The 26,313-nt window shown below is 35.7% G+C and overlaps 1 protein-coding gene and 3 pseudogenes across 2 annotated transcripts; 2 read left to right on the top strand and 2 right to left on the bottom strand.

Moving 5' to 3' along the window:
- Positions 1-2,358: 2,358 nt before the first annotated feature.
- On the top strand, positions 2,359-2,901 carry LOC146899738 (uncharacterized). Its single transcript, XM_085736845.1, has one exon. It carries the CDS (start codon positions 2,359-2,361, stop codon positions 2,899-2,901), a length of 543 nt encoding a protein of 180 aa, XP_085592971.1.
- A 5,273-nt stretch (positions 2,902-8,174) lies between these two features.
- Positions 8,175-13,806, bottom strand: LOC146899737 (leucine--tRNA ligase, cytoplasmic pseudogene; annotated as a pseudogene). The gene is made up of 5 exons (XR_015022508.1): positions 13,362-13,806; positions 11,696-13,160; positions 10,189-10,789; positions 9,417-9,743; positions 8,175-9,073 (listed from the first exon to the last, which is right to left on the bottom strand). The product of XR_015022508.1 is annotated as a leucine--tRNA ligase, cytoplasmic pseudogene (transcript).
- Positions 13,807-13,856: 50 nt separating this feature from the next.
- LOC146899736 (coronatine-insensitive protein 1 pseudogene) lies at positions 13,857-16,309 on the bottom strand (annotated as a pseudogene).
- Positions 16,310-16,679: 370 nt separating this feature from the next.
- Positions 16,680-17,091, top strand: LOC146899735 (small ribosomal subunit protein eS7z pseudogene; annotated as a pseudogene).
- Positions 17,092-26,313: the final 9,222 nt, after the last annotated feature.

Genomic DNA, 26,313 nt, shown 5'->3' with positions numbered 1-26,313 from the left:
CTACTTTTCGTTGTCAAGGGTATGGCGGCTTTGTGTTACAACAGAAGTTGAAATGGATTAAGGCAAGTTTGAAGGAGTGGCACTCGCAACATGTTCAGAATTTGGAAGGACGAATTTTAGACATAAAAGATAAAATGTCCGATCTTGATGTTAAAGCTGAAAATGAAGTGCTCCAGGCTGATGAGGTTTCTGAACTTCGTGAATTATCATTATCTTTACACTCCTTGGCTCGTTTGCAAACTAGTATGAATTGGCAGAAATCTCGTTTGAATTGGTTGAAGGAGGGGGATGCTAATTCGAAGTTTTTCCACAATTATATGTCTAATCGACGACGTCAGAATGCTATTAATATGGTGTCTGTCGATGGTGGTATCGTTGAAGGAGTGCATAATATTAGAGCGACTGTGTTCCATCATTTTTCAAGTCACTTTAAAAAAAAAGGGTGCAGATCGGCCTAGTATTGGGGGGCTAAATTTTCGAAAGCTTTCTTGTGCTGAGAATGGAATTTTAACTAAACCGTTTTCTTTGGAGGAAGTGAAACAAGCAATATGGGATTGTGACAGTTATAAGAGTCCGGGTCCTGATGGTGTCACTTTTGGTTTTATAAAGGAATTTTGGAATCTATTAAAGGATGATTTGCTTCGGTTTATGGTGGAGTTTCATCGTAATGGCAAGCTGACTAAAGGTTTAAACTCAACCTTTATAGCTTTAATTCCAAAGGTGAGCAGTCCGCAACGGTTGAACGATTTTCGACCCATTTCTCTGGTTGGAAGTTTGTACAAGGTCCTTGCTAAGGTTCTGGCTAATAGACTTCGGGTAGTGATTGGAAGTGTCGTATCTGAGTCTCAGTCAGCATTCGTCAAAGGGAAACAGATATTGGACGGTATTCTAATTGCTAATGAAGCGGTGGATGAAGCTAGACGTTTAAACAAAGAGTTGCTTCTGTTTAAAGTTGACTTCGAAAAAGCGTATGACTCTGTTGATCTCAATTACCTGGATTCTGTTATGGCCAATATGAATTTCCCAACAATTTGGAGAAAGTGGATTTTTGAATGTGTTGGAACAGCAAAAGCGTCTGTTTTAGTAAATGGATGTCCGACGGATGAGTTTCCTTTGGAACGGGGTCTTCGTCAAGGTGACCCCTTGTCGCCTTTTTTGTTTTTGTTGGCTGCCGAGGGCTTTAATTTGTTAATGAATGCGGTGGTAGGTGCGCAACTTTTCTCAGGGTATGGAGTTGGTAATGGTGATGAGGTTCGGTTGACACATCTTCAATTCGCGGACGACACTTTAATTATAGGAGAAAAGAGTTGGTTGAATGTGCGCACTATGAGGTCGGTGTTACTTTTATTTGAGGAGCTTTCGGGGCTTAAAGTAAACTTCCATAAAAGTATGTTGACGGGAGTTAATATTCCTGCTTCTTGGTTGTCAGAGGCGGCGGTGTTGATGAATTGTCGAAGGGGTAACATTCCTTTTGTTTATTTGGGGCTGCCTATTGGAGGGGATTCTCGGAAACATTCTTTTTGGAAACCTGTGATTGATCGTATTGTCTCTCGCCTGTCGTCGTGGAACCATCAGTTTCTATCTTTCGGCGGTCGCCTGGTCCTTCTGAAATCAGTCCTGTCGTCTCTTCCGGTTTACTTTCTTTCCTTTTTCAAGGCCCCTACAGGTATAATTTCTTCTATCGAATCTATTTTTAAAAAATTTTTTTGGGGGGGCGGTGAGGATTTTAGGAAAATTGCTTGGACTAAATGGGAGTCGGTTTGTACTCCAAAGGAGGAAGGAGGGTTGGGGGTTAAAAGGGTTGGAGCTTTTAATGTATCTTTATCGGGTAAATGGTGTTGGAGGATGCTGGTTGATAAGGAAGGATTATGGTACCGTGTTTTGAAAGCCCGATACGGTGAGGAGGGTGGTCGGTTGAAAGAGGGAGGTAGAGTGTGCTCGGTTTGGTGGCGGTCTTTGTGTAGGCTGCGTGAAGGGTTAGGTGAGGGGATAGGCAATTGGTTTGATAATAACATTAGGAGGGTTATTGGTGACGGAAGGAAAACTTTTTTCTGGCATGATATTTGGGTGGGGGACATTCCTTTAAAATTAAAATTTCCCCGCATTTTTGACTTGTCAGTGTATAAAGATTGTTCTGTGGAGATGATGAGGAGGTTAATTGGGGCGGTTGATGGGAGGGAGAGGTTGTGGCGTCGTCGTTTACTGGCGTGGGAGGAGGAGTGTGTGAGGGAGTGTTCCATGTTACTTTTGAACACTGTTTTGCAGGTCACCGGTTAGGATACTTGGAGGTGGCTGTTAGATCCCATTCATGGATATTCGGTGCGTGGGGCTTACCGCTTTCTCACATCTTCAGGAGAAATGGCGGGTAGTCATCAGGTTGCTGACATTTGGCTTAAACATATTCCATCCAAGGTGTCTGTGTTCGTTTGGCGACTTCTTCGCAACAGACTTCCTACCAAGGATAATTTGGTGCGGCGGAACGTTCTTTCTCACAATAATGCGTTGTGCGTGTCCGATTGCGAGAGTAGTGAAACAGCAACACATTTATTTTTGGATTGCAATGTTTTTGGGTCTTTATGGTCTCATGTTTGGCTTTGGTTGGGTATCTCCTCGGTTCCACCTGCTGATCTTCCTCAACACTTCTTTCAATTCACTAATATGCCGGGTTTGCCTCGATCCACACATTTGTATTTTAAAGTCATTTGGTTTACCTCTGTTTGGATTATTTGGAAGGAAAGGAATGATCGTGTGTTCAACAATAAGGTATCTGTTCTTTCCATTCTCATTGAAAAGGTTAAACTGACATCTTTCATGTGGCTGCGATCGAATCAGGCATCATTTATTTACAGCCATCATGACTGGTGGAATACACCACTCCTTTGTATGGGTGTCCACTTATAATTGTAATTTATTCATCTGTTTTGTCCTTTTGGTTTGTGCTTTGATCTATTCAGCACCATTTTTGTACATACTCTTTCGTGATTCCCCCTTGCACGCCTTGTGCGGGGTAAATCACCGTTGTTAATATATATCATTTTTGTTTGTTCAAAAAAAAAAAAAACAACATTTAAATTTAAAAAGAGTTCTTAAAAAAAATAAAAGCCTAGAAAACAAAAACTAACTTGCAAACATTTCAAGAGATAAAGGATTTGAATGAGGCAAAAAAATAAAATAAAGGATTCAATTGTAACAAACAAACAAAATAAATAAGATAAAGTATCTCTGGAGTAATTTTATCTAATTATTTTTTCTTTTCAAAGTATGAAATTGATCAATTGATTTATTATTATCTCTATTTTTACGAGACAAATTGACATATTTAACAAAATAGCTAGACTCACACATCAAGATGTGGAAAATCTCGTGTTCAAAATCAAATCATGCATATCAACTCTCTAGCCATTACCGGATAAGTTGTACTTACAAACATTGATATGTAGTTAATCTTTTAATAACAATTCTAAAAAATTCTCATATTTGATGTCATTTTAAGCACTCTCATTATAGGCTCCAATTTTATTTGTTTTTGGCAAAGGATTAAAGACACCAAATTTAACTAAAACTGATTAGTCATGGAATTTATTCAAAGTTTTAAGTCCTTTTATGAAGATAGGAAAAATTAGTAGTTTTTTATTCACTGTGCCTTATGTGGAGGATTTACATTTTCAAGTTTGATAAAAAGATGGTGTGTAGTAGGTTTTTCTCAACTCAATCCATTTAAGTTTCTTTTTGGACAAGTTTAAATCTTATTCATTCTCAAGCAAGTCTTTAGAAACTATTTATTGAATCATGTAGTACTTTAATGAATTAAATTATAATTTTACAATCTAATATAGCGATAAAAAAAAGTTTCTTTCATTCAATAATATTGATTCACGTGCCAAGAGATTATTGTTCATAGACATAAACAAACAGCTAGAATATTTTTCCATTACATTGAAGATATCAACACTTGTGTGTATTTTAGATCAGCCACAATATGCATGACATATGAGGCATTACTGGGTTTGGACTAAATAAAGGAAAAAAATAATATACAGAAACAGACTAAATCAATTAATACAACTATGCTACAAATCTACAGCTATGCACGACCAATATTATTTCCATTATGTAACAAAATTGCTGGATATACAATTCTTTCCCTTCACCAGGTAGCACAACGTTAACACTTTTAACAAGTGTTCAAGCACAAATTGTTCGGCTTTCCGCCATCATCAAAACAAGACAGGCTTCACACCTAAGAGAGATGCACAGTTCGATTCGGGAGATGCACAGTTCGATTCATGCATAAACACTATTACTAATTAGATATAAATATCCTCCAAAATAAAAACAAGACAAGCAATACTACAGAATACAATTCCAAACTACGCGATTATATAGGTAATTAGCAATACAAAAGAAACTAGCATGTAATGTTCTGGGCTATATTGAAAGAAATGAAAAACAACTCAAGGGATATAATCTAACTTCAGTTACTAGACCAACAGTTTCAGAAACTCACTAGCACTTTCATCAGAAGCATCAATAGATATTTACTTGAATCAAATTAGTATCGTCATTTGGAGTAAAATTGTTCATAGTAATGATCTACAATCCAACACAAGGTTAAGAACTCAGACAAAAGTACTGATGATGGCTGGCTTTCACATTTCACAACATGTTGAACAATGGTTCAAATCCCTACAAGGAGAGGCGGAATTTAGGCCGTGTTTGGATAAAGAACTTATTTTGAAGCTTATTGCACAAGCGCTTATCATGATAAGCGCTTATCATGATAAGCGCTTAAGTATAAGCTTACATAAGCTATTTCTATAGGAAAGGATGAAATAAAGTTAAATTTTTTTGTATATGCTTTAAGTCGTTTTCATAAGCTATCTTGGAGAACTTATGATAGTAAGCTGAAAAAAACTTACGAAAAGTGTCATAAGATTTTTTTCATAAATTCTCTCAGATAGATAAGCTTAAATAAGTCAATCCAAATAGGCCGTTAGTTGGATTTGTCTCCTCTAAAGTGAGTAGTTAGTGTAGTTAGAAAGTCACAGGTTTAAACATTAGTTTGATGGTTTATATACTCACACTCAAATGAATAGTTCACCGTAAAAGAGTCAGATCAATGGTTGATGGCATGGTGTTACAATTTGGGTTGGATCTAACTCGACCTTACAAAACAGGCTTGTAAGGTGAGGGTAAACACTACACAGATAGTATCTGTAGGCAATGTAAGACTAAATCCGCCCCTTCATACCTAACACAATGAAGGGAACCCAAATGCTGCAATTAGGCATCTAGAGGCGGACGGAATTTCCAGATTGACTCTGTTGTTTTTATATTTTTCTTCTGGGTCTAGCTATTAGCAGACAAGCATTAGTAGCACTTGCTTATATTTAGTGCTCAACTAAACAACACAGTGAAATGATTGAGAAAGGAGAGAAAATGAAGAATATTATAAGTCTGAATGCAACAGTGATCCTCGGCTATTACACCAGAATTTTAGAACTAAAAGTTTTACAGAAAATATTCTCTCTGTCAATAAGAACAAACAAATCATGAGATGAAGTCATGCACCCTCCATCCTCTCTAATTAGTCTCACCGTACCTGTAAATAACTGCCACATCACAGTGCTCTTCCTTTGAGAATACAGTATCAAATCACAAGTCTAATAAAGGAGAATCCTGAGCTTCTGACTAAGAACTAATTTTGATTTTCAATGATTCGAGATATTTGTATAGTTCTATCATTTTGTCTGACAATCTGAGATTGAAACAAGGTAAATGATACATCTAACCATATTTTCAATGCATTCTGAAATAACTTTGGAATCTAACAATCAAATTGTGGCCTAAAAAATATCCATGAAGTCTTACAATCTTAACCACCATATAGGCTGAGCATGCTGAGTGATATTGTAAGTGACTTTTATAAGAATTAAATATGCAAAGTATATGGTTGTCATCCTACAAAACCCCAGTGTGTTTCCAATGTCAGATTGTTACAATCTTAACCACAATTGGAACTACTTCTATGGTTGTCATCCTACAAAAGCCCAGTACGTTTCCAAAGCTGTTTGATTGATGCTCCGTCTCAAGCACATTGTATAGTGCAGAAGGGGGGATTGAGAAATATCGTTAGAGTTGGTTAGGAGAGTTTCTCTCTAGTTAGGAGCATTGTGCTCTGGTAGGAGTATCCAGACTCTGGTTTATCATTTCCTTTTTCTGTTTTGTCACCATTGTAGAGCTCTTAAGCCCACCATTTTATTATATAATAATATACAATTCACTTCTTGATTTTACGGGTTCTATCAAATTGCATCATAGGAAATGAAAGGTATTGCAAAAAGAATTTAAGGTTTGGTATTTTGATAAAAACAGAAACAAAAATTTATCAACTAACATTGCAGGTTGGGGTCACAATCATACTAGAGCTAGTGAGCTAATCACGCTATACACAAGAGTTAGTACACAAACCAATATAAAGCTTGAAACTGGGCTATTTCTCTCCCGAGTTTTTGTAACCCTAAAAAAGAATAGATTGCCATACTCCATTACTGCAGGTAAATCCTTCTAGCTGGTTTATTATGGTTTTTTGACTCACGTTAATAATTGACTTTTCCCTGTAATAGTGTTATGGTGATCTTGCATTAGCCTTGGAAGGTTAGCCAAAGAGCATTTTAACAAAAATGCAGCGCATGGAAAGAAAGTATAAAGCACTTTGAAACCAAGTCACAAAACTTAAGTACAATTCTCGATTACAGTTGCAAGATCAAGATGTGTGAGTTAAAACAATGTTGTCAAGTACAGCTAACTATAGGCTATAATCAGGTGCGGATCTGGACTCAATTATTGGTGAGGCACAATTTTTTCGCGGTTAAATAATTAAATAAAATGTACACATAAGTAGCGAACGTGAGTTAATTTCCGTTTGTAGCGAGTGAATTTTGGGTGTAAATGAGCAATTTTAAATATTTGATACTCATAGTCACATTGTCACAGCCGCTGCAATACTTTTCTTTTCTGCTTCTTTCTTCTTACGGTTCCATGGTTTCTTCATCTTTTTCCTTTCTTACCATGGTTTCTACATATGATTTCTTCTTCTTTTCTACTGGTACTCTGCTTGTGATTGATGGGTTTACATTAAGTTTATTATCTCAGTTCAATGTTTCATATATGGAGGAAAAAAAATGAAAAAAATCAGCCTGGGCTGGTGTGGCACTTGCCACACCAGGACCTGTTCAGGTCCGCCCCTGGCTATAATGTATTTGAATCATAGTAGTCAATCCTGGATAGTGGTGCGCTGAGGCCGACCCCAAAAGTGGGATAGCGGGATAGCGTATATCGGCATGACAAAGAGCGGTCACCGATATTTGACTATTTTTTGTTTAAATTACATGAATAATACTTAATACTATAAAGTATAAACAAACTTTTCAAATCTCATGAAACATTCATAAATCAAAACACCAAAAAACAAAAGACAGAGGAACAAATAAAAAAAATCATAAAACAAGAGAAACCATAAAACAAAAGAAAAGAGAGGAAGAAAAAAGGAACAAAGAAAGAGAGAAGAGATCCCCATATCGTGTGCCAGTTGGAAGATAGAAGAGCGTGTTTCGCGGCGTAGGTGAGAAGAGAGAAAGAGTTGAAAAATATTAGTGTTTACTAAATCCCCAAAATGCCCTCAAAAAGGTTTTAAATATAGGATCAATTTGGAATATTCCTACTAAAATCAAATAGCTGCTGAAGCGGCTGCTATCCGCTATAGCAGATGAAGCGTCCGCTATTTGATTCCGCACCGCTACGACGATTACGGTAGCGGTTCGTTGCCGATACGCCACACGCGGCCGCTATTGACTACTATGATTTGAATAAATTGCTATTTTCTGTGATACACTATTTAGTACATAGTGTTGTCAAATAATGGCTACTGCAGCACAGTTCTGTGAGTTTAAACAAACCACTGTTTTCCGCAATCCGTGATTGACAACACAGGTCTTACAAATATAATGATAATATGAGCACAAGTTCATTGTAATAATTACAAATTTCCATCTCTCAAGAGAACACATATGAAGAAATAAATATCCGGCCAGAAGTCATGGCAAGAAAAATGAAGTTGATTGAAAAGACTGGTACGAAACTTCATGAAGAAACATGAGCAAGACACTTGAATGCGAGATTTGCTAAATGAATGCCTAATCACATTCCTTAGAAGTTTACAGCAGAATAGATCCTTGAAAATTATCATAAAACAAAAGGATATTAGAAATTGACAGACATCTGAATTAAAGAATTTTTTATGATATTCTACATAACTACATTCAACAAGATCTCACAATGCATGATGTATTAGAAGTCTAACAAAACTCTAAAACTAATATTCTTTCAACAATTAACAAAATAATAGAGAAATTTACTAGAAATACCAGTATTGTCAAAACCGCTGATCCTGCTTTGTTATCCTTATGCTGACGAATATGTTCTCTAGTTTTCTGACTTTTTTAAAATGCCACTTGCAAGAACACATTTTTCATTGCAATTTTGATTCACTGTCAATTTCCTGGTAGCATTCTCTTCCCCCATGTCAAGAGTCTCCTTAACACCGACAATTTGAGTTTTTTTTTTGTTGATTTTTCCCGGTAATAATACTATTCCGAAAAATAATACTATTCACCGATGAATTTCCAGTTTTCTGATCGCATGGTTTACTAGACACCTCCAAATATTTATGTTGGTCCTGAACTCTTGAGGCTTCTACTGTGACTGAACTTTTCCCTAAACTCACGCTCCTAACCGAACGAACTTTTGCTGTTCACATCATATGATACCTTCGTATGCCCCTTATAATCCTTCTTTTGCAACATGTTCTCGGCAGTAATCATACTTCTTGTTGACCTTTGATAATTCTTTTTATCCATAGAATTTGAACTTCCCACTAGATTGCTGCTGCAATTGGCCTTCAACGTAGTTTTTCCCCTGGCATTGTTTTGAAAAGTCTAACACCAATTCTTCATTCCCCTGGCATTGTTTTTCCCCTGGCTTGTCTGAAATCAAATGCAGTTCTAGGCTGAATCTGATGCACAATTTGTGAAAGCAAATGAGTTTCACAGCGTAGTATGTAGAGACCGAGCTTGTGTTCATAGCAAGTTATGAATATTTCGTTTTTTTCCCATCTAGGGCTGGTGTTCGTAGCAAGTTAGCCATCTAAATTAATGTTTCATACAATGTTGGAAGGAAACGTATGAGCCATCTCGATTCCTTTTAGGTTTTAACTCAATAAGAAAAGTGAAGTGCAGTTAAGAAAAGTCAAGTCAAGGCATCAATGTGTCTCTATTGCCTAACTAGGTACAGGTTATAAATTTATTTTACATGATGCAGGGGAGAAATAAAATGAAAATAGAAAGTAAAATCCATACCTAAGAAGAAAACTTTGACATATACCTGCCCCGCTCAAAGATACAGTTTTGTGTAGCCAACTTGGTACATTTCAGAAGGGATACTAAACTTTGCGAAACAGCGATGAAGGTGCTTGATGGATCCTGACATGCATCAGTCTCAGAAAGCAGAATCTGGAAATTCCATCCCTTGAAATCCTAACAACTTCTAGAACTCCATAATATCTGAGCAGTTGTAGAACAAGTTTGTTGTCATAAATTTAAGGAAGCTTCATAGTATTTGGCTATGCAGCGAATAAAGTGAGGAGTGGTGCTCTCTAACTGATGCATCAACTTGAACAACTGATCCTAAAAGTAAGAAGCCAACCAAGTAGATTAATGTTACGTCAATAAAAAAATTATATCAATCACAAAAGGAGGTTTAGACTCCATTTTCCATGTCAAAGTACCAGCAACACCATTTTATTAAGAAACCATTTCCAATAATACAATACACAATAAAGAAATTTAGTCTCTTACATTCTATCAATTTGGCCATGATGTATCATTGCAATCAAATGAAAACTGAAAAGCCATACACAACAAATGAAATCACAAACAGGTAGAAGCCTAATTATCTATCGGTTGTGGTCTTTGAATCCAACTCGAAATCAATATTGTCAAATTGCATATCATTTGAAGAGCCTGAAAAAGACCCAAAGATTCGTTCACTGCTACTGGATAAAAGAATTAAAATACAGCATCCTTGCCAAAACAAAAGTGCCGGAATCATCCCGTAAGCAAATACCTATACCTGTCCGTTGGAATTGATCGGAGAAAGCAGCGTCTGTATTGCACTTGAAGCAACCTTGAGCAGGTGGCTGCCACTGCTGTACAGCAGGGACCGAAGGCAGAAGCTGCTGTTGCTGGACCTGTTGTTGAACCGAGGAAGATTGCAGCTGCTCTGGGCCCCCCTGCACAGGTGTTTGCGGTGACGGAATGTTTGCTGCATGCCAATCATCAATAAGAGATCGGCCCCTGCCAACAACATTAACACTTAGCTCATGTACATCTTCCCAAACTTCAAGATTTCGGTGTTTCCACAAGCTCCAACACAAAGCGGCAAATCTTTGTTTAATATTTAGAGGACAGTGTTCAAGGAGGTAGAAAAGACACCCTTGTCTTGCAGTTGAATCCTAGTTGGCAAACAACCTCGACACATATGCCAAATAAGATGCTTAACTTTCAGTGGAACCTTTAACTGCCAATTCCCCGGTTGACGAAGATGAGAGACATCGGCTAATTCTTCCACACATAATCTATATGCACTGCGCACCAATTAATAACCGTTCTTCTCCGCTTTCCATATCAGCCTGTCATTCTGGACTTGTAACTATTGAACACAGAATTGTTGACTGGACATAAAGAAAGCATAAAAGAATTGATTTTGTCAGTCTAATGCAAATGTACTATGATCTTAAAACTTGAATTAAAACTTGTAAATGCACTATCTTCTCTAATAAAATGCCAATTGCAGAGATTTCTTTAATAAGTTAAGTTGTATTCAATTCCATGAAATCCGAAAGAATCCAACACTTGATTTCACTCAATCAAACAGATAAGATATAGATGTCTCCTAGTTAACATATGCTTTTGAAAATAGAAAAACAAATCAAATTTCACTAAATTACATTGACGACAAGAGAGATATTAACAAACAATGCCAAACTCATTTTGCGACTTGAATATGCAATGTATGTGTAGACTTTGCAACTGCGTTTCAGTTTATAGATATATTTGTATAACGAGTAAGAGTTTCTACCATCATTTCCTTACCTCATCCCTCAGTTTTGTCTCTATGGGATTTTACTTCTCGTTCTAACCCAATATTTTTCATGAAAACCACTACTTTAAAAAAACACAAAAAAGGAGGACCTTAAAAGCAACTAAATCAAATCCATCCATAAAACTAGACTTTATGTGCATCGTCTCATAAACACCAATCCAAATTTCAACCAATTCATTACTGTGAAAGGGGATGAATGAATGATAAATTTTTGGAATCGGGGCTTAAATAATGAATAATTCATAGGTTGGGGGAGGATGCACCATGGAAACAAGGAACACATGACATAATAGGATAGAAAACAAAATTAAATAAGCATGACAACACAAAAGGTTCGTTCCTAAACTTCACAAAAACTTAACTCACCCCATGTTCTGATATATATAATGAGAGGAAGTTAAATTATGCCTGTGTCTAAATGAAAAAAGGAGGAAGTGTAACCTATTTAAGAAAGGGAACATTTCCAGAAACTTACCTAGTAGCTACATAGGTAAGAAGATAGCACTAGGACTTCCAGGAGATGGAGGATTGTCTCTTAGTAGCGATGCAAGAGATCCAGCTTTAGCCACAGAATCAACATCTGCTGCAGATAAAATTTCCACATCTTTTGAACCTATCTGTCTCTTGATCAAGTCCAAGTTTTCCCGAAGAACCTCAATTTCACCAAATGGCAGACTCAAATTCAGGGCTTGAGCCCCGAGTGCAATTGCTTCATCTTTCTTAAGCCTCAAGAAAGGCATACGTAACTTTTGAGTTCGTTTAAATTCAGAAGATTGACCTACAGAACTCTCTTGTAAAGCCGCCATTATTTTTGAATCCGGACAACCTGCCTTCACCACATAACTATCCTTCTTCAAAATCTCTCTCCAAATAAATTTTGCATAATGCAGACAGATAGGTGCCAGAAGACGTGTCTGGACATCAATAAAACGCCACACCAAGTCATGATTGTAATTTTCACATTATCCTGATTATTCTCCTTAAATGCCAGTCTATACTCATCCCTTGCAGCCTGAAGATCAGAAAAGCCAGTCTTGAGGGCTTCTCGAAACATGTAGCTGGAGTAATTTTTCTCAGTTGTTTTGATGGCACTGTTAATTTCATTTGCAAAACAATCAGCATAAATAGACGGTGGACCAGTTCTCCTAGAAGATTCTGCATCTAAACATCTCTTCATACCATACCAGCTCTTTGGTGAGCCTGAGAGTTTCCGCATTTGCTGTCTCAAACACAAAATTGGCATTATCAACACCATCACCAGCATCAGCCAAAGAGAACCGTGTAGCATCAGCAGAAAACTCCTCGATTTCCTGACGGATAGTTCTGAAATTTCCAGTAGACTTGGACTTTTTCTCAGAATTGACGCTTAGGGAAATTTGCAGTGTGGTGGTAAATGCATGATGTAAGATGATTTTGGATAAGATCTTGACCAGAAACACAAAGATCAAATGGATACCGGTACTCAAACTCAAGCTTCATTTTTTCTGAAAGGGATGATGAAATATCAGTGGACTTAGGGAAAGGTCCACCACAAAAAATATAATCCCAGACATCATCAGTCAGTTGTTGAGGTTTGATAGATGATACACCGGATTCATAAATGTTACTCTCCTGCAAATAGTGCACAATAGTGTAATAAGCCATGTAAATGGTGGAATCTGATGAAGAATCGACTAGGAACTGTTCATCCCATGGTATACGTGTGCCAAGACCAAATGATCTTGAGCAAGCCCACTGAATCAACCAGCCAAAAGTATGTTCGAAACCATGCCGTGTCTCATCAGAATACTGGCTCATGTTAGACAGGCATTCATCAGTCAACTGCTTCCATTCCGACTCCCCATATGTAATGTACCACTGATCTGTCAGAGCTACAACACATTCATGACCAGATCTTGACATCACCTGCTTCTCTGGCTCAATGTACACAATTGCTTCACCTGAAAATGCAAAATTAAAAGTTCAAGTAATGAGCCGAAGTTGACTCACGATAGTAAAATTCTGTAGGGTTGGTCTTGTTACAAACTTGCTATTGAATGGCAAATGATAATTTCACTCTCTTATTGAGTTGGGCCAAGTTGGTAAAAAAATTGAAATTACACTAGAAAAGTAAAAGAAAGCTTGTGAGGTAGAATACTAACCTGTCTCCATAAGCTTGATCCTAATCAAGGGCATAGCTTTCCTGAACTTTCAAGTATGTTTGCTTCTTGGCTTCTGCAAGCTTATCTTTCTCATTCTGACTTTTGATTTATATCAGCAAGCAAAGCAAACGGTCTCCGCCCACTTGTTTCCAAACGGTGGAACTTCAATGATAGGCAAAACGTCAAACGGCAACACCCATTCATCCTTAACACCATACTTGGCCCTAAACGCCGGTTTTGACTTCAAATCATTCAACGCCATGTAGTCATCAGGAGAGTCGCTTGGCACACTGGTCACCACCCCAGTACCTTTATCCATCAAAATAGACAGCATAGGAAGCACATATATAATCTCAATTAACGAAAGAGGAGATTTCACAGGTATCCCGATCAAATCCTGACCTGTAAGCTCAAGCAAACAAGTCGGTTTCTGAGGTACCCTGGAGTGATTTTATTAAGCAAACAAGGCAAAAAACAGGGATGGGAGAAACTTCTCTATCTTCCAACACCCACCCTCATCACCTGAAAAGTTGGTGTTTGCACAAAATTCGGAATATCTGTTCGCTCTACAGCAAGGGAGCGATATGCAAGAACATGAGTCAGATGAACTTTACCATTAACAATTCTATAAGGGGTGATTTCGATACTGGAATGGGGTAGGTTCATGGCTAAAAGATCGCTCCCTCCAGGAGCTGATTCTCTATACCCTTGTACCCATAGATGCCTGAAAGTTTCTTTTTCAAATAAGTTGGTTGCAGCCTCAGCTAGTGCACTCTCACTGAAATGAAGACACTTTCTCATATCAAGTTTTCGAAGACTAGGACAACCTTTGGAGAATTCCAAGAGCCCTTCATCTGTTTCACCTACATTCCCAAAGAGCATCCATCTCACGTTTGGACTGTTTTGTGCTATGTACCGTAGGCCATTATCAGTTAAGCCGCCATCAATATTGAGATATAGAGCAAACTTTCTAAGCTTGTCACAACCACTCAGCAAAGCTCTCACTCCATTGTCAAGCGGAAAATCATCTATGTTCTCCTTGATGTCTAATAAGGTGAGGCGAAAGTCACACAAGTTTTTCAGGCGATCACCGATTGCTGCCAGAGATTCATTTGTGATATCGGATACATAAAGAGACAGGTATTCAAGCTTTGAACATCCTTCTGATAAGTCATTTAGTCCTGTGTAGGAAACAGTGCCTCTATCATCATCATGTTGTTGGATTCGTAGCCTTTTCAGGTTCTTACAGTAGTGGCCAAGTGCTGCTAATCCTTCATTTCCAATTGCATTCGTTGACTGTCCACGAGGAAAAGAATAATGGTTCATTATAAATATTCAAAATGTACTAATGGTTATTCAAAATAAATAATTTTTACCCTTCTAAATTATCCCTATCATTGTAGTTTATTATTTTTTACGGTTTCATGTTTTTTTGTCCATCCAAAGATTCAAATCAATATATATGTACGATTAATTTGATAAAATTAACTTGATAAAATTCTAAAATCTTACCTCGAGGATTTCCAGGTTGGGGCATCTTTGGATTAGTGTACAATGATCCCCCGTATTCAGCTCAACATCGTAAAGTTCCAACATTTTCAGTGTGGAAGGGAGCACAATATTCGGCAATTGATCGCTTCTAATGAATCCTAAACCCAGTCGACTTAACTGCTGAGGTAATGATACATCAGCATAGTCAGTTGGATCTACTCTATCATATATACCTCCAGCAAATTCTTGAAGAGAAGATGCATGCCGAAAGAAGTTCTTAAGCTCCCAGACTTCAATTTCAGTGATTTTCACAGAGCTCAAGTTGGGGCAGTGTTGTGCTATAAGTTCAAGCTTCTCAATCTTGATTTCTTCAAAATCAGTTGAGGCAAAATTCAGTGTCTCGAGCACCGTGTTATTTACCACAAGATCATTCAGCCATTCACCACCATCATTATTCTCAACAATTGAGCTCCCCTCCATAAACAAGACTCTTAGATTCCTGCCAGACAGAAAAATTCATTAACAATTTAATAACCACTGATTTAAAAGAGAAAGCATAGGTTCCTACTTCAAAGTTCCAATAATATGCAATTACATGTGCAAGGATTAGAAGTTAAGTAAATTTGAATCATGTGTAATAAAAATCCAACAAAAAACAATCCGGTAAGAAATAGAGATGACCAACTCAAATTATACAAGAGAGACTTCAAAATCTAGAGATGAAAAGAAACGACAAAAGGATCAAAGTATAGGGTATATTTTTAATCAATATACTATAGTATATATAGGATTGTATACATCATCCAGATCAAATTTGAATTTTCGCACAAGACAAAAGGTTACAAAGACTTCCATGATTATGTTCTTAACAGACTGCAACCTAACCAAAACTAACAGGCCTACATTTTCTTATCAATAAATCTTAAAATCTTTATTCAATTATTATTTATTATCCAAAAAATAAGAAAAATGACTACTTACTTGCAATTCTGACAAATATAGCGAAGTCCTTTGGTCGAAAAGCCAGAACACCTGTCAAGCTTAAGAGACATAAGATTTCCTTTCAGTTTGGAAAGTGTTAAAAGGTCTTCATCGCTGACGACCATCCTCCGGAAGTGGACTGCCTTCAAACATTTAAATTTATGAAAGTTGTCAACCCATTGAGTAGCAGACCCTCCCCAATTAGCGGGTATCAGGCTAAACTTGTCAACCCTAGGTTTCCCTTTGAGTTGCAACGATTGCAAATTAGGAAATTTCTGGAGTAGTTGTTGCGGAGTGGTGGAGTAGCACATTGAAATTGTCACATGCTTCCGTGTTTCTCTATCAGCCTTGCAGCATTCCTTACAGACCCTAGAAAATGCGTCTCTGTCTTCCGCTCTGTCTATATAGTGGATCACAAAGTTGATGAGAACATAGAAATGATCCACATTCATTCTTTTGGCGTCGGGATTCTCCATACCTGAAAATGGTTTTTATGAAAAGAGCTGAAACTTATTAGGCAGAGATTATGAGCATGAAGCAAAGCAAAACATATATTGAATAAACGGAAGAAATGAATTTCAAACCTGAAACTTGACAAATGGAGGAAGTGAAAATCGAAACGTGAAAGAAAAATGAGACTTGCGTTTTAAAGATCTAAAGATCTAACCTGCGTTTTCTCGCTCTGCGAATACAGTCACAACAGCAAGCACTCAGCAGCCAGAGCTAAGTTGTGACTTGTGAAGATGTTTACTTCAAGGAAGAAAACCAGCAAAGACAAGGGTGCCGAGCCTACTGAATTCGAGGAGTTAGTTGGACAGGCTCTGTTTGATCTTGAAAACACCAACAATGAGCTCAATGAAAGATTTATACATCAATTCTGCAGTCCAAGTTGATGTTTCTGGCAACCGCAAGGCTGTGGTTATCCATGTCCCTTACAGATTGAGGAAGGGTTTCCGCAAAATTCTGAAAGATCATGAAAGTGTTTTTGGACCCAAAGGAGAGAAACAATACTGAATAGACATTTTCTGCAGTTTACAGGAAGCTTTCAGGCAAAATTCATGTCAGGCTCGTTAGGGAGCTTGAGAAGAAATTCAGTGGCAAGGATGTAATCCTCATTGCCACCAGGAGAATCGTCAGGCCCCCAAAGAAAGGCTCTGCTGCTCAGCGTCCACGCAGCCGTACCCTCACTGCTGTCCACGAGGCAATGCTTGAGGATGTCGTGTTACCTGCTGAGATTGTTGGAATTAAATATTTATAAGAATTAAATATGCAAAGTATATGGTTGTCATCCTACAAAACTCCAGTGTGTTTCCAATGTCAGATTGTTACAATCTTAACCACAATTGGAAGCCCAGTACGTTTACAAAGCTGTTTGATTGATGCTCAGTCTCAAGCACATTGTATAGTGCAGAAGGGGGGATTGAGAAATATCGTTAGATTTTACGGGTTCTATCAAATTGCATCATAGGAAATGAAAGGTATTGCAAAAAGAATTTAAGGTTTGGTATTTTGATAAAAACAGAAACAAAAATTTATCAACTAACATTGCAGGTTGGGGTCACAACCATACTAGAGCTAGTGAGCTTTCTAGACCATAAAAAAGGTTCAAATGAATAAATTTTACCTTGAAAAGTGAAGTATGAGAGCTGAAGAACTGCGAACGACGTCGAAACCCAATTGCACAGAACAGAGATGGCAAAGCTGAAATAAGAAATTACAAAGAATTTAAAAAATCAAGAAATTAACAAACTATTGATGTGAAGTTACAAACTATTAACAAACACAATGAAATCAAGAAGCAATAAGTAATAAGTACATTCAATTTGAAACCGGTATATTATTACCACTATTTGTAACTCAAAAGGAATATATTCTAAACAGTATTGGATGCAAAAATGTGTTAAGACAAATTGGTAAGAATGCTGATAGACACTTGAGAGAAGCATACCATCTACATAACATGTGTGATTCTGCATGTTCAAAATCCTAAGTGTGGATTTTCATACCACACTTTTGTTGCAGTTTCTACATCTTATTTTGGTAGTCAATTGACAATATGGTGGATGCCCTGAACCTAAAATATCTGATAGACAAGACTTCCATTGCCGATGCTAAGTTAAAATATCTTATTTCTACATTCTTTCATATACATTTTATTTCACTAGAATTTTGCATCAAACACGAATCCATTGTGTTAGACATGCACTCAGAGTGGACCAGGTGATTAGCTGTCTGTTTGTATAAGATTTCACTAAATGCAAACCTATGTTGTATTGAATTTCATTGAGAGTGCATAGGAATGTGACAAAGTAGTAATCTGCATTGCCTGAAATCTTAACCAAGCATAGTCTTGACTCGAGCATAATGAGCTACGACGAAATACTAAGTAAAAATAGATACAGTTCGGTACTAAGTTACCAGAACCATACGCGTACCCGGTACGGGTGCGTACCCCGTACCGGTACTTCTCCATGTTTGGAGTACCCATATGCTTCAGAGTAAAGATCTAACCTGCGTTTTCTTGCTCTGCGAATACAGTCACAACAGCAAGCACTCAGCAGCCGGAGCTAAGTTGTGACTTGTGAAGATGTTTACTTCAAGGAAGAAAATCCGCAAAGACAAGTGTGCCGAGCCTACTGAATTCGAGGATGTGGTGTTACCTGCTGAGATTGTTGGAAAACGTACTAGATAGAGAATTGATAGTTCCAACTTCCAAGATCATGAAAGTGTTTTTGGACCCAAAGGAGAGAAACAATACTGAATACAAGCTGGAGACATTTTCTGCAGTTTTACAGGAAGCTTTCAGGCAAAGATGTTGTGTTTGAGTACCCTGTTACTGAGGCTTAGATTCTATTTTTCTTAGTTTTGGAATGTGTTATGGTTAAATTTTGTTGAAGTTCTCTATGATTCTCGATTCTGACTGTCAATGTAGCCTATGATACATTATTTATTATAGGATCCAAATGATTTTTTTTTCTTTCCATTCTTAGAAATGAAATGAAACGATGCTGCATGCACTTTGATCACTTTACTCTAACTATTTATAGTTATTCAGTGGACTGTGGTGGAGTGGACCCAATAACATTTCCTATTTTCATTTCCATATTCAAAATTTTGTCTAACTTTTTTTCTTAAATATAAACGAAATGATTCAAAACTATAATAATTTTAATATTAAAAAAATATATCAATTTTAGGGTTAATTAAGTAAAGGGTTAATAGAGTTTTATCCCATGTAATATAGGGCACTTTTTGTTTTGCCCCTGTAATTTTTTTTATTTTTAGATTCGCTCCTTGTAAAAAAAAAAAAATTGGAATACCCCTAGACCAGCTGACTGTACATTTTCGCTGATGCGGCATGCTGAGTCACCTTTTTCTAATAACGTGGCATTCTGACATATAATTAATTTTGAAAATATAATATTATCTAATTATTTTGAAATTGAAAATTAATTTCTAGATTTTTATTTTATTCGAAAATATAATCTGCATGAATAACATAATACAATGGATGTTGATATTGGCTGACACCGGTATATAAGTCATGTTATACAGTTGAATAACAAGCCTTTAATTCTTTTCTTCATGTTTTTTGTTTCTAATTTTTTAATTTTGAAAAAGATTTTTTAAATATTCTGGAATAATATTTTCGAAAAAAATCTAAACTTTTTCTATTGAAATTCTGGAAAAAGATTATATTTTTTTGTAAGTTTTCAAAAAATATTGTCTAATGTTTTTTTTTTGAGGGAATCTAATGTTTTGTTTTTTTAATTATGAAAAATATTTTCCAATATTTTTATTTTTTGTATAAAAATAAAAAAACGACCTTTATAATTTCGAAAGAAAAATCTGAACTTTTTTAAAAAAATTTCGAAATATTTCAATTCCTGAATTTTTAGTGTTTCTAGAATTGTTTTCATTTTTTTATTTGTTAACAACTTTTAATTTAAAAAAAAATCATAAATGCCACGTGTACCGGTAAGAAAATTAATTATACAGTCAGCATGCCACCTCATAAAAAAAAGGTGACTTAGCGTGCCACATCGACGAAGATCCACAGTCAGCTGGTATAGGTGGTATTCCAAAACCAAAAAAATTTACAAGGACCGAATTTAAAAAAATATATATTTACAGCGGACAAAACCAAAAGTGTCCTATAGTATAGGAGTAAAACTCTATTAACCCTTAAGTATTTTATCCTATAAATATTAAGAATTTCATTTTTTGTACCTACAAAAAAAATCACACTTTTTAGTTTTTATAACATTTTTAGGGATTAAAAAAATGCTGACAAAATTTTTTACAAGGACTAAAAAGTGTGATTTACTTTTCTATGGATTAAAAACTAAATTCTGAATATTTATATGGATCTTTTACTTTTTTTTGAATAATTATATGGATCTTTTACTTAATTAACACTAAATTTTAATGGGCTTAATTTATAGAGAAATGCTAGGGTCACATTCTCTAACACATCATCTAACACACTCCAATAATAATTCTCCACATCGTCCATTTATTTTACTCCCATGACTTGCTACCGTTTCAACCTTTTATTATATTTATTTTTAGGCTAAAATATGTTTTTGGTCCCTGCAAATATGATTTGTTTGGGTTTTGGTCCCTGAAAAAAAAAAAACTTTTGAAAAATGTCTTGCAAAAATTTTTGTTTTTTAAAATAGTCCCTGGACCCACTTTCGTTATGATTTACAGGTTTGTGCAAATTTAACTATGTGGCATCCATGTGTCAATTATGTCATTTAATATATTTAAAAAATATTTTTAAGAATCAAGTAATTAATTTAAAAAAAAAAAAAAAACAATTAAGGAGAGAGAGTATGTGACTAATTTCTTGGATCCATCCTAGCACATTTGTTTTCCTTTCTTCCTCAAAACTTGATTTTACTCCCTTTCTTCTTCAACTCATCCTATAAACTCTCTTCATCTTTGTAACATATCAATAACAGCAAATTCTCTTCTCCCAAAATAAACACCCAAATTCTCAGTAATTCCACAGTATTTCTTTTTCACCATTGAAGTTTTTTTCCGACAAAAGTGTGGCACTGTAATCACACTTTTTTCTTCATTCATTCTCCTTTATCACACTATAAATGCACATACTCTTCAATTTTTAACCCGTTTCTTTTCAACAAAACCCAACCCTCATGAAAGTCCCCAATTTCTCAAAACCCAAACCCTAATTGAATCAAAACCCAAACCCTTCTCTTTTCATGTTTCCGATCTGGGTGTTTGAAGGTTATTTTTATTGTTGTCAATGGTGTTGAGGTTAGACCTAAGTTTTTTTAAATTTTTCTAGTGTTTTGCTGATTGTGTTTGTTGTTGGGTTCTCCGTTCTGACGTTAGATGATGTTAAGTGCTGCATGATTTTTATTCAATGGTGTGTCCTGGGTATTCATGGAAGAATGGTATGTTGTTGTGGTGGTGGTGGTGTGACGGTGGGTGTTGGTGGTGAATTCGTGTTGGTGGTAGAGCTGGATATTGTTTGGGATGAAGTTATTAATGAACTTCTGGCTTTGTTGTGCTAGTTAGTTTTGCTATGTTGATTTGGTTTTGGTTTGAAGAAGAAATGCTGAAGGTTGGATTGGTGTGGTGGAAGCAGAAGATAAAGGATTGAAAAATTCTGGGTTTGGATTGAAAAAAGGTTGAAGAGATAATTTCATTTGGTTGAAAAATAAATAAAAACAATTTAATTATTATTAATTAATTTATAAATGTTTAAAAAATAATGAAATGCCACATGTATAAGATTATACAGTCAACATCTGCCACATAGGCAAAAATGAGACAAATCAGCAAGAAAATGGGTCCAGGGACCATTTTAAAAAACTAAAAAATTTGCAGGGACGTTTTTCAAAAAAAAAAATTTTGCAGGGACCAAAACCCAAATGAGCCATATTTGCAGGACTAAAAACACATTTTAGTCTTATTTTTAATTTTGGAATTTAACTAACAAAAAAAAACTGTTCAGTGTTCATCTTCTTGGGCACTTCAACCTCCCACCATCTCTTCAATTTCAAGGGTTCAACAATGAAACCTGTTAAAAATTGCCATCGAAGACATGATTCAGGAAAAACATTCTTTTTACTTTGAATAAAATTAATTAACCCATTTTTACAGTTCAATCTTCACACTTTTCATTCAATCAAACATCAAAGTTTAAATCTTTATTTTCACTCATTTGCTTACCACTGCCATGTTTTAGTTGAAGGTTAGGGATGAATGAAAAATATGATAAATTAAACCTAGTAAAAGGTTCCCATTAATAAGTTTCGATATGGGTCAACTTGTTTGCGTATGAGTTTGGATAAGTTTGAATCTTCTCTTTCAACTTGAAATGGACCGTAAATGGGTTCTGTGTTTGAAAGATTGGAAAGAACCATGGAGTTTGTAGAGTGAGATGAGCGTTGCAGTTGTTTTCTCTGTGTGTGAATAGTGCAGAAAATTTTCAAAAGAAAGATGTTTCTCAAAACCTGCCGAACCGGTTAATAGGTAAATTAATGAAATAAATGGATTATGTGGCTAATTATCATTGGAGTGTGTTATAGAAGTGTGTTAGAGGGTGTGTTATATATATATTGTCAATGTAATGAAGTATGATAAGTCATGTGTTTATAATTTTATTAAATGAGATGACAACATGTTGTGAATTCAGATTCAAAATCACACAGATAAACTTAGTTGTGTAGAGAAAAGAAAAGTAGTAATCAATATCAAAGTAATCTCCAGCAACAATAACAATATGCAACCTAGATCTAATCTAGGAATCAAGTGTAAAACATAAAACCACAAGCAAAAGATAAAGAGAGAAGAGAAACAGACACACCAAGAAATGTTTACCCAGTTTGGTCCAACAATGACCTACTATTAGGGGAGAGATTGATCTCTCCAATCCATTATCAATAAGTTCGTTACAAAGATACAAAAGGGTTACAAGAAATTAGCTTTAACAAACTCTCCAAGAATAAAACCTAATTTTTACCATTTTCCCACTCTCTTCCCAAGTACAAGAGACTAAATGATTTAACTCACCCAAGGTGTTTGCAAATGTTTACCAACCCAAGAGAACCCTTGTCAAAGACTCTCAACCCTAACGTTACCTCCTTTGACTTCCCAAGTTTTCTCTCTCTTGAAGCCTACTCAAAACATGAAGAACGAAGCCTTAAATAGTGCATAGGTCATGTCAAAATCGTGCCCCGATTTTCCAGTTCGTCCACAATACAACGAACATTATCCACTAAATTGTGGCCCAATTCTTGTTGAACCAAAACTCGCCCAAAGTCTAAAGTCTCGCCCAAATCCACATCAAGGAGCGAAGACATCCATTCAGTCTTGGCCAAAACATAACGACCTTCATCATCTCTAATGCACACACCAATGCCAACCCGATTCCGAGCTTGAGAAAAGGACGCATCAACGTTACATTTAAATATGTCGGGACTTGGTTTAATCCACTAGAACATTGAAATATTCACACTTATAATTGACACATTAACTACACCACCAACTTTTTTTAATATATGTGAAATTGATACGAGGGGTTATAATAAGAAACAAAGGAGTATATATCTAACATGGATTAGGACTTGGCATTCTCTAGCTTTTCTCCCCAATAAAATATCTTGATTTTCTCTAACTAGCCCAAAAATTTTCTTATTTGATGATTGAGTGTCATTCCTTATAAATCCATCGAGTAATGTTAGATGGTCTTGGCATTCTTGGTTCCTCTAATCAAATAGAATTCTGCTCTTCTCCCATCAAGTTTTGCTCGCGTCCAACTGAACTTTTCTGAATACCCATGCGTTAGTTAACTCACGCAGCGTGAGTTATCTCACGAAAGTGTTAATTCCAGTATGAGTTAACTCACGCAAGTGTTAATTTCCAGCGTGAGTTAACTCACCCAAGTGTTAATTCCAGCATGACTTAAGATGCGCAGATTTTAACACTTGCATTACTTAACTAACACAGGGGTATGTTCGGTATTTCAGTTGGAAGCGAGCAAAATGTGCGAAGAAGAGCAGTAATGTAACATCCCAGACTGCTTACAGGACTGCCGACTAACCCCACAAACCAACACGAGTCTTTTCAGCATGCTTTGTCCTCACTCACATGCTTACCGGGAAACTTCCCGGTAGGTCACCCATCCTAGTACTACTCCAAGCCAAGCACGCTTAACTGTGGAGTTCCTATGGATTGAGCTCCCGAAAAGAAGATGCATCTTGTTGATATGGGTAGTACCTAACAATTCTTATAAGCCTTCCTTCAACCATGTAGTCCCATACCTACACGGCCTCCGGATCCCTCTCATTCCGATGTGTTTCGGTTCCTACTATTGTCGTGGGGGTCCCTTGCGGCTTAAACCGTTCCCCTTAGGTCGGGAACCTTTCGTATCCACCTAGCGGGATATCGAAAGCCACGACGTGGGTGTTACAAGTAATCAATCAAATATGGGTCTTTCTTGATCTTGCTTAAGCCTACAAGCTATACAATAAGTATAACAAATATAATATAATCTAAGAGATACTTCTCATAGCTTCCATCTCCCCTGTTAATTTGTAATGTCCTCAAATTTTGAACATTATTTGCAGTTTTTTATTTCTTGAGTCAATTAGGTGCTTATGTTATCAATTTATCTACTAACCAAATATTTCTTGTTGTAGTTTTTGTTTTATTGTATTGATTCAACTAGACATGTAAATGTTTGAGTGAAACGCTACCACTGAAGTTGTGAAATTATCGATGCATTGCTTAGTGGTTAAAACACCACTTTTGATTCATATCTTTAGATCAATTTATATAAAACATTTGTATTATTTTACGAAATTGTGTAAAATTTTGCAAAAAATTCTTAAAAAAATAGAATTTTTCAACAAAACATGAATTAAATATAAATTTTTAACCGCAAAAAATATAAAAATGCATATTTAATTCACGTTTTGTTAAAATATTCTAATTATTTTTGGGAAAGATTCTTATAATATTATAAATTTTTCAACAAAATGTTATTCAAAAATATGAATTTTACATATGAGTTTACTTGAAAAGATGAACCAAACATGAAGATGAAAATTTTTGAGGACTAACAACAGAAATTTTTTAGAGAGAATAAAACACAAAGTTGATATATTTAATGAGATAAAAAATTTCATTAAGTCAGCAAAATATATGATACTCCCTCCGTCCCATATTACTTGACACAGTTGACTCTGACACATATATCAATGCACATTTTTTTATCTTTAATATCTTTAATTCTCTATTAGAAAAAATTATGAAAATTTAATATTTTAAAAATACTCATCGAGACGAATCCAACAACATCTTACATGATTATGTTTATCTTTGTATATTAGTAGAAAAATACGGTCAAAGTATGTTAAGTCAATATTATACATTGTCAACTAGGTCATCTATTGTGGGACGGAGGGAGTAATTATTTAGAGAGCCTTAAAATGATTAAGTGCTTAATTTGAAAGTACCACTTAAGAAAGAGCCAAAATGACTAATTTAGGATTCTGTTGGAGCACTTGGACACAAACAAAAGGTGACGTTGATGATGACGAATAAGGAATGAATGACAGTAGATATTAATTCAACTGCTAGTTAGCTTTATTTTTCACTACGTAAGAAAGCACGTAGTACATCATGATCCAATTGTCAAGGCAACAATTGCAATCATTTGCTTGCTACAGTAGTTTGGTGTAGACGTCAGATAGAAAATAGAAAGATGTAATGTAATGGAGAAATGATATTTTGACAACCACTTTTTGACAACTTTTGAACAACTTTCTCTCTCCTACTCACATGATGTTGTTATCCTCTCTCTTCCTTTTTCTCTCTTCATTGTTTTTGACCAATAAGAAGTGAGAAAAACAAGGTTATCAACAAAGTTGTCATCAAATGGATGTCAAAATATCATTACTCAATGTAATAACATAGCTTTAAAATATTAAATTAAATATATGCATGGTCCGTTTCTTTCTTGGTTCCACACGATATGGAATTCACCATCTCTAGTGTCTAGCAATATGCTTTTACTCGAAGCCACTAGTTAAATGCATATATAAACAACTTCACTTATCTTCAATGCTAATTTATGAAAATTTAAATGCATGCATCACACGATGCTTTCCTTTTCTTCGATAAACATATATTGATACTAAATCCTAATGTGAAAGTTGATTGTCAAAAAAGATTCCTAATGTGAAAGTTTCGTACCATAACAATTAACCTTTTTTTTTTTAAAGAATAACAATTAACTTAGTGGATATAAATATACTTCCGACCAGGTGGATAAACTAATTGACTTTAGGAAGAAATGTAATATCTATGTAAAACAATAGACAATAAGCTTTATTTTCATCAATTAAAATCACAAATTCGAACTTCATGAATAGAAAATATGTTCTTCCAATTCAACTTGGATTATTCGAGATTCAATGTAATTGATATGTGGTGATAA

This window comes from Medicago sativa, chromosome 8 (assembly GCF_051527215.1).
Source record: "Medicago sativa cultivar Bolivia chromosome 8, Bolivia_mono, whole genome shotgun sequence".
NCBI lineage: Eukaryota > Viridiplantae > Streptophyta > Magnoliopsida > Fabales > Fabaceae > Medicago > Medicago sativa.
Note: the sequence above shows the minus strand (reverse complement) of the source record. Positions and strands in the feature narration are given on the sequence as shown.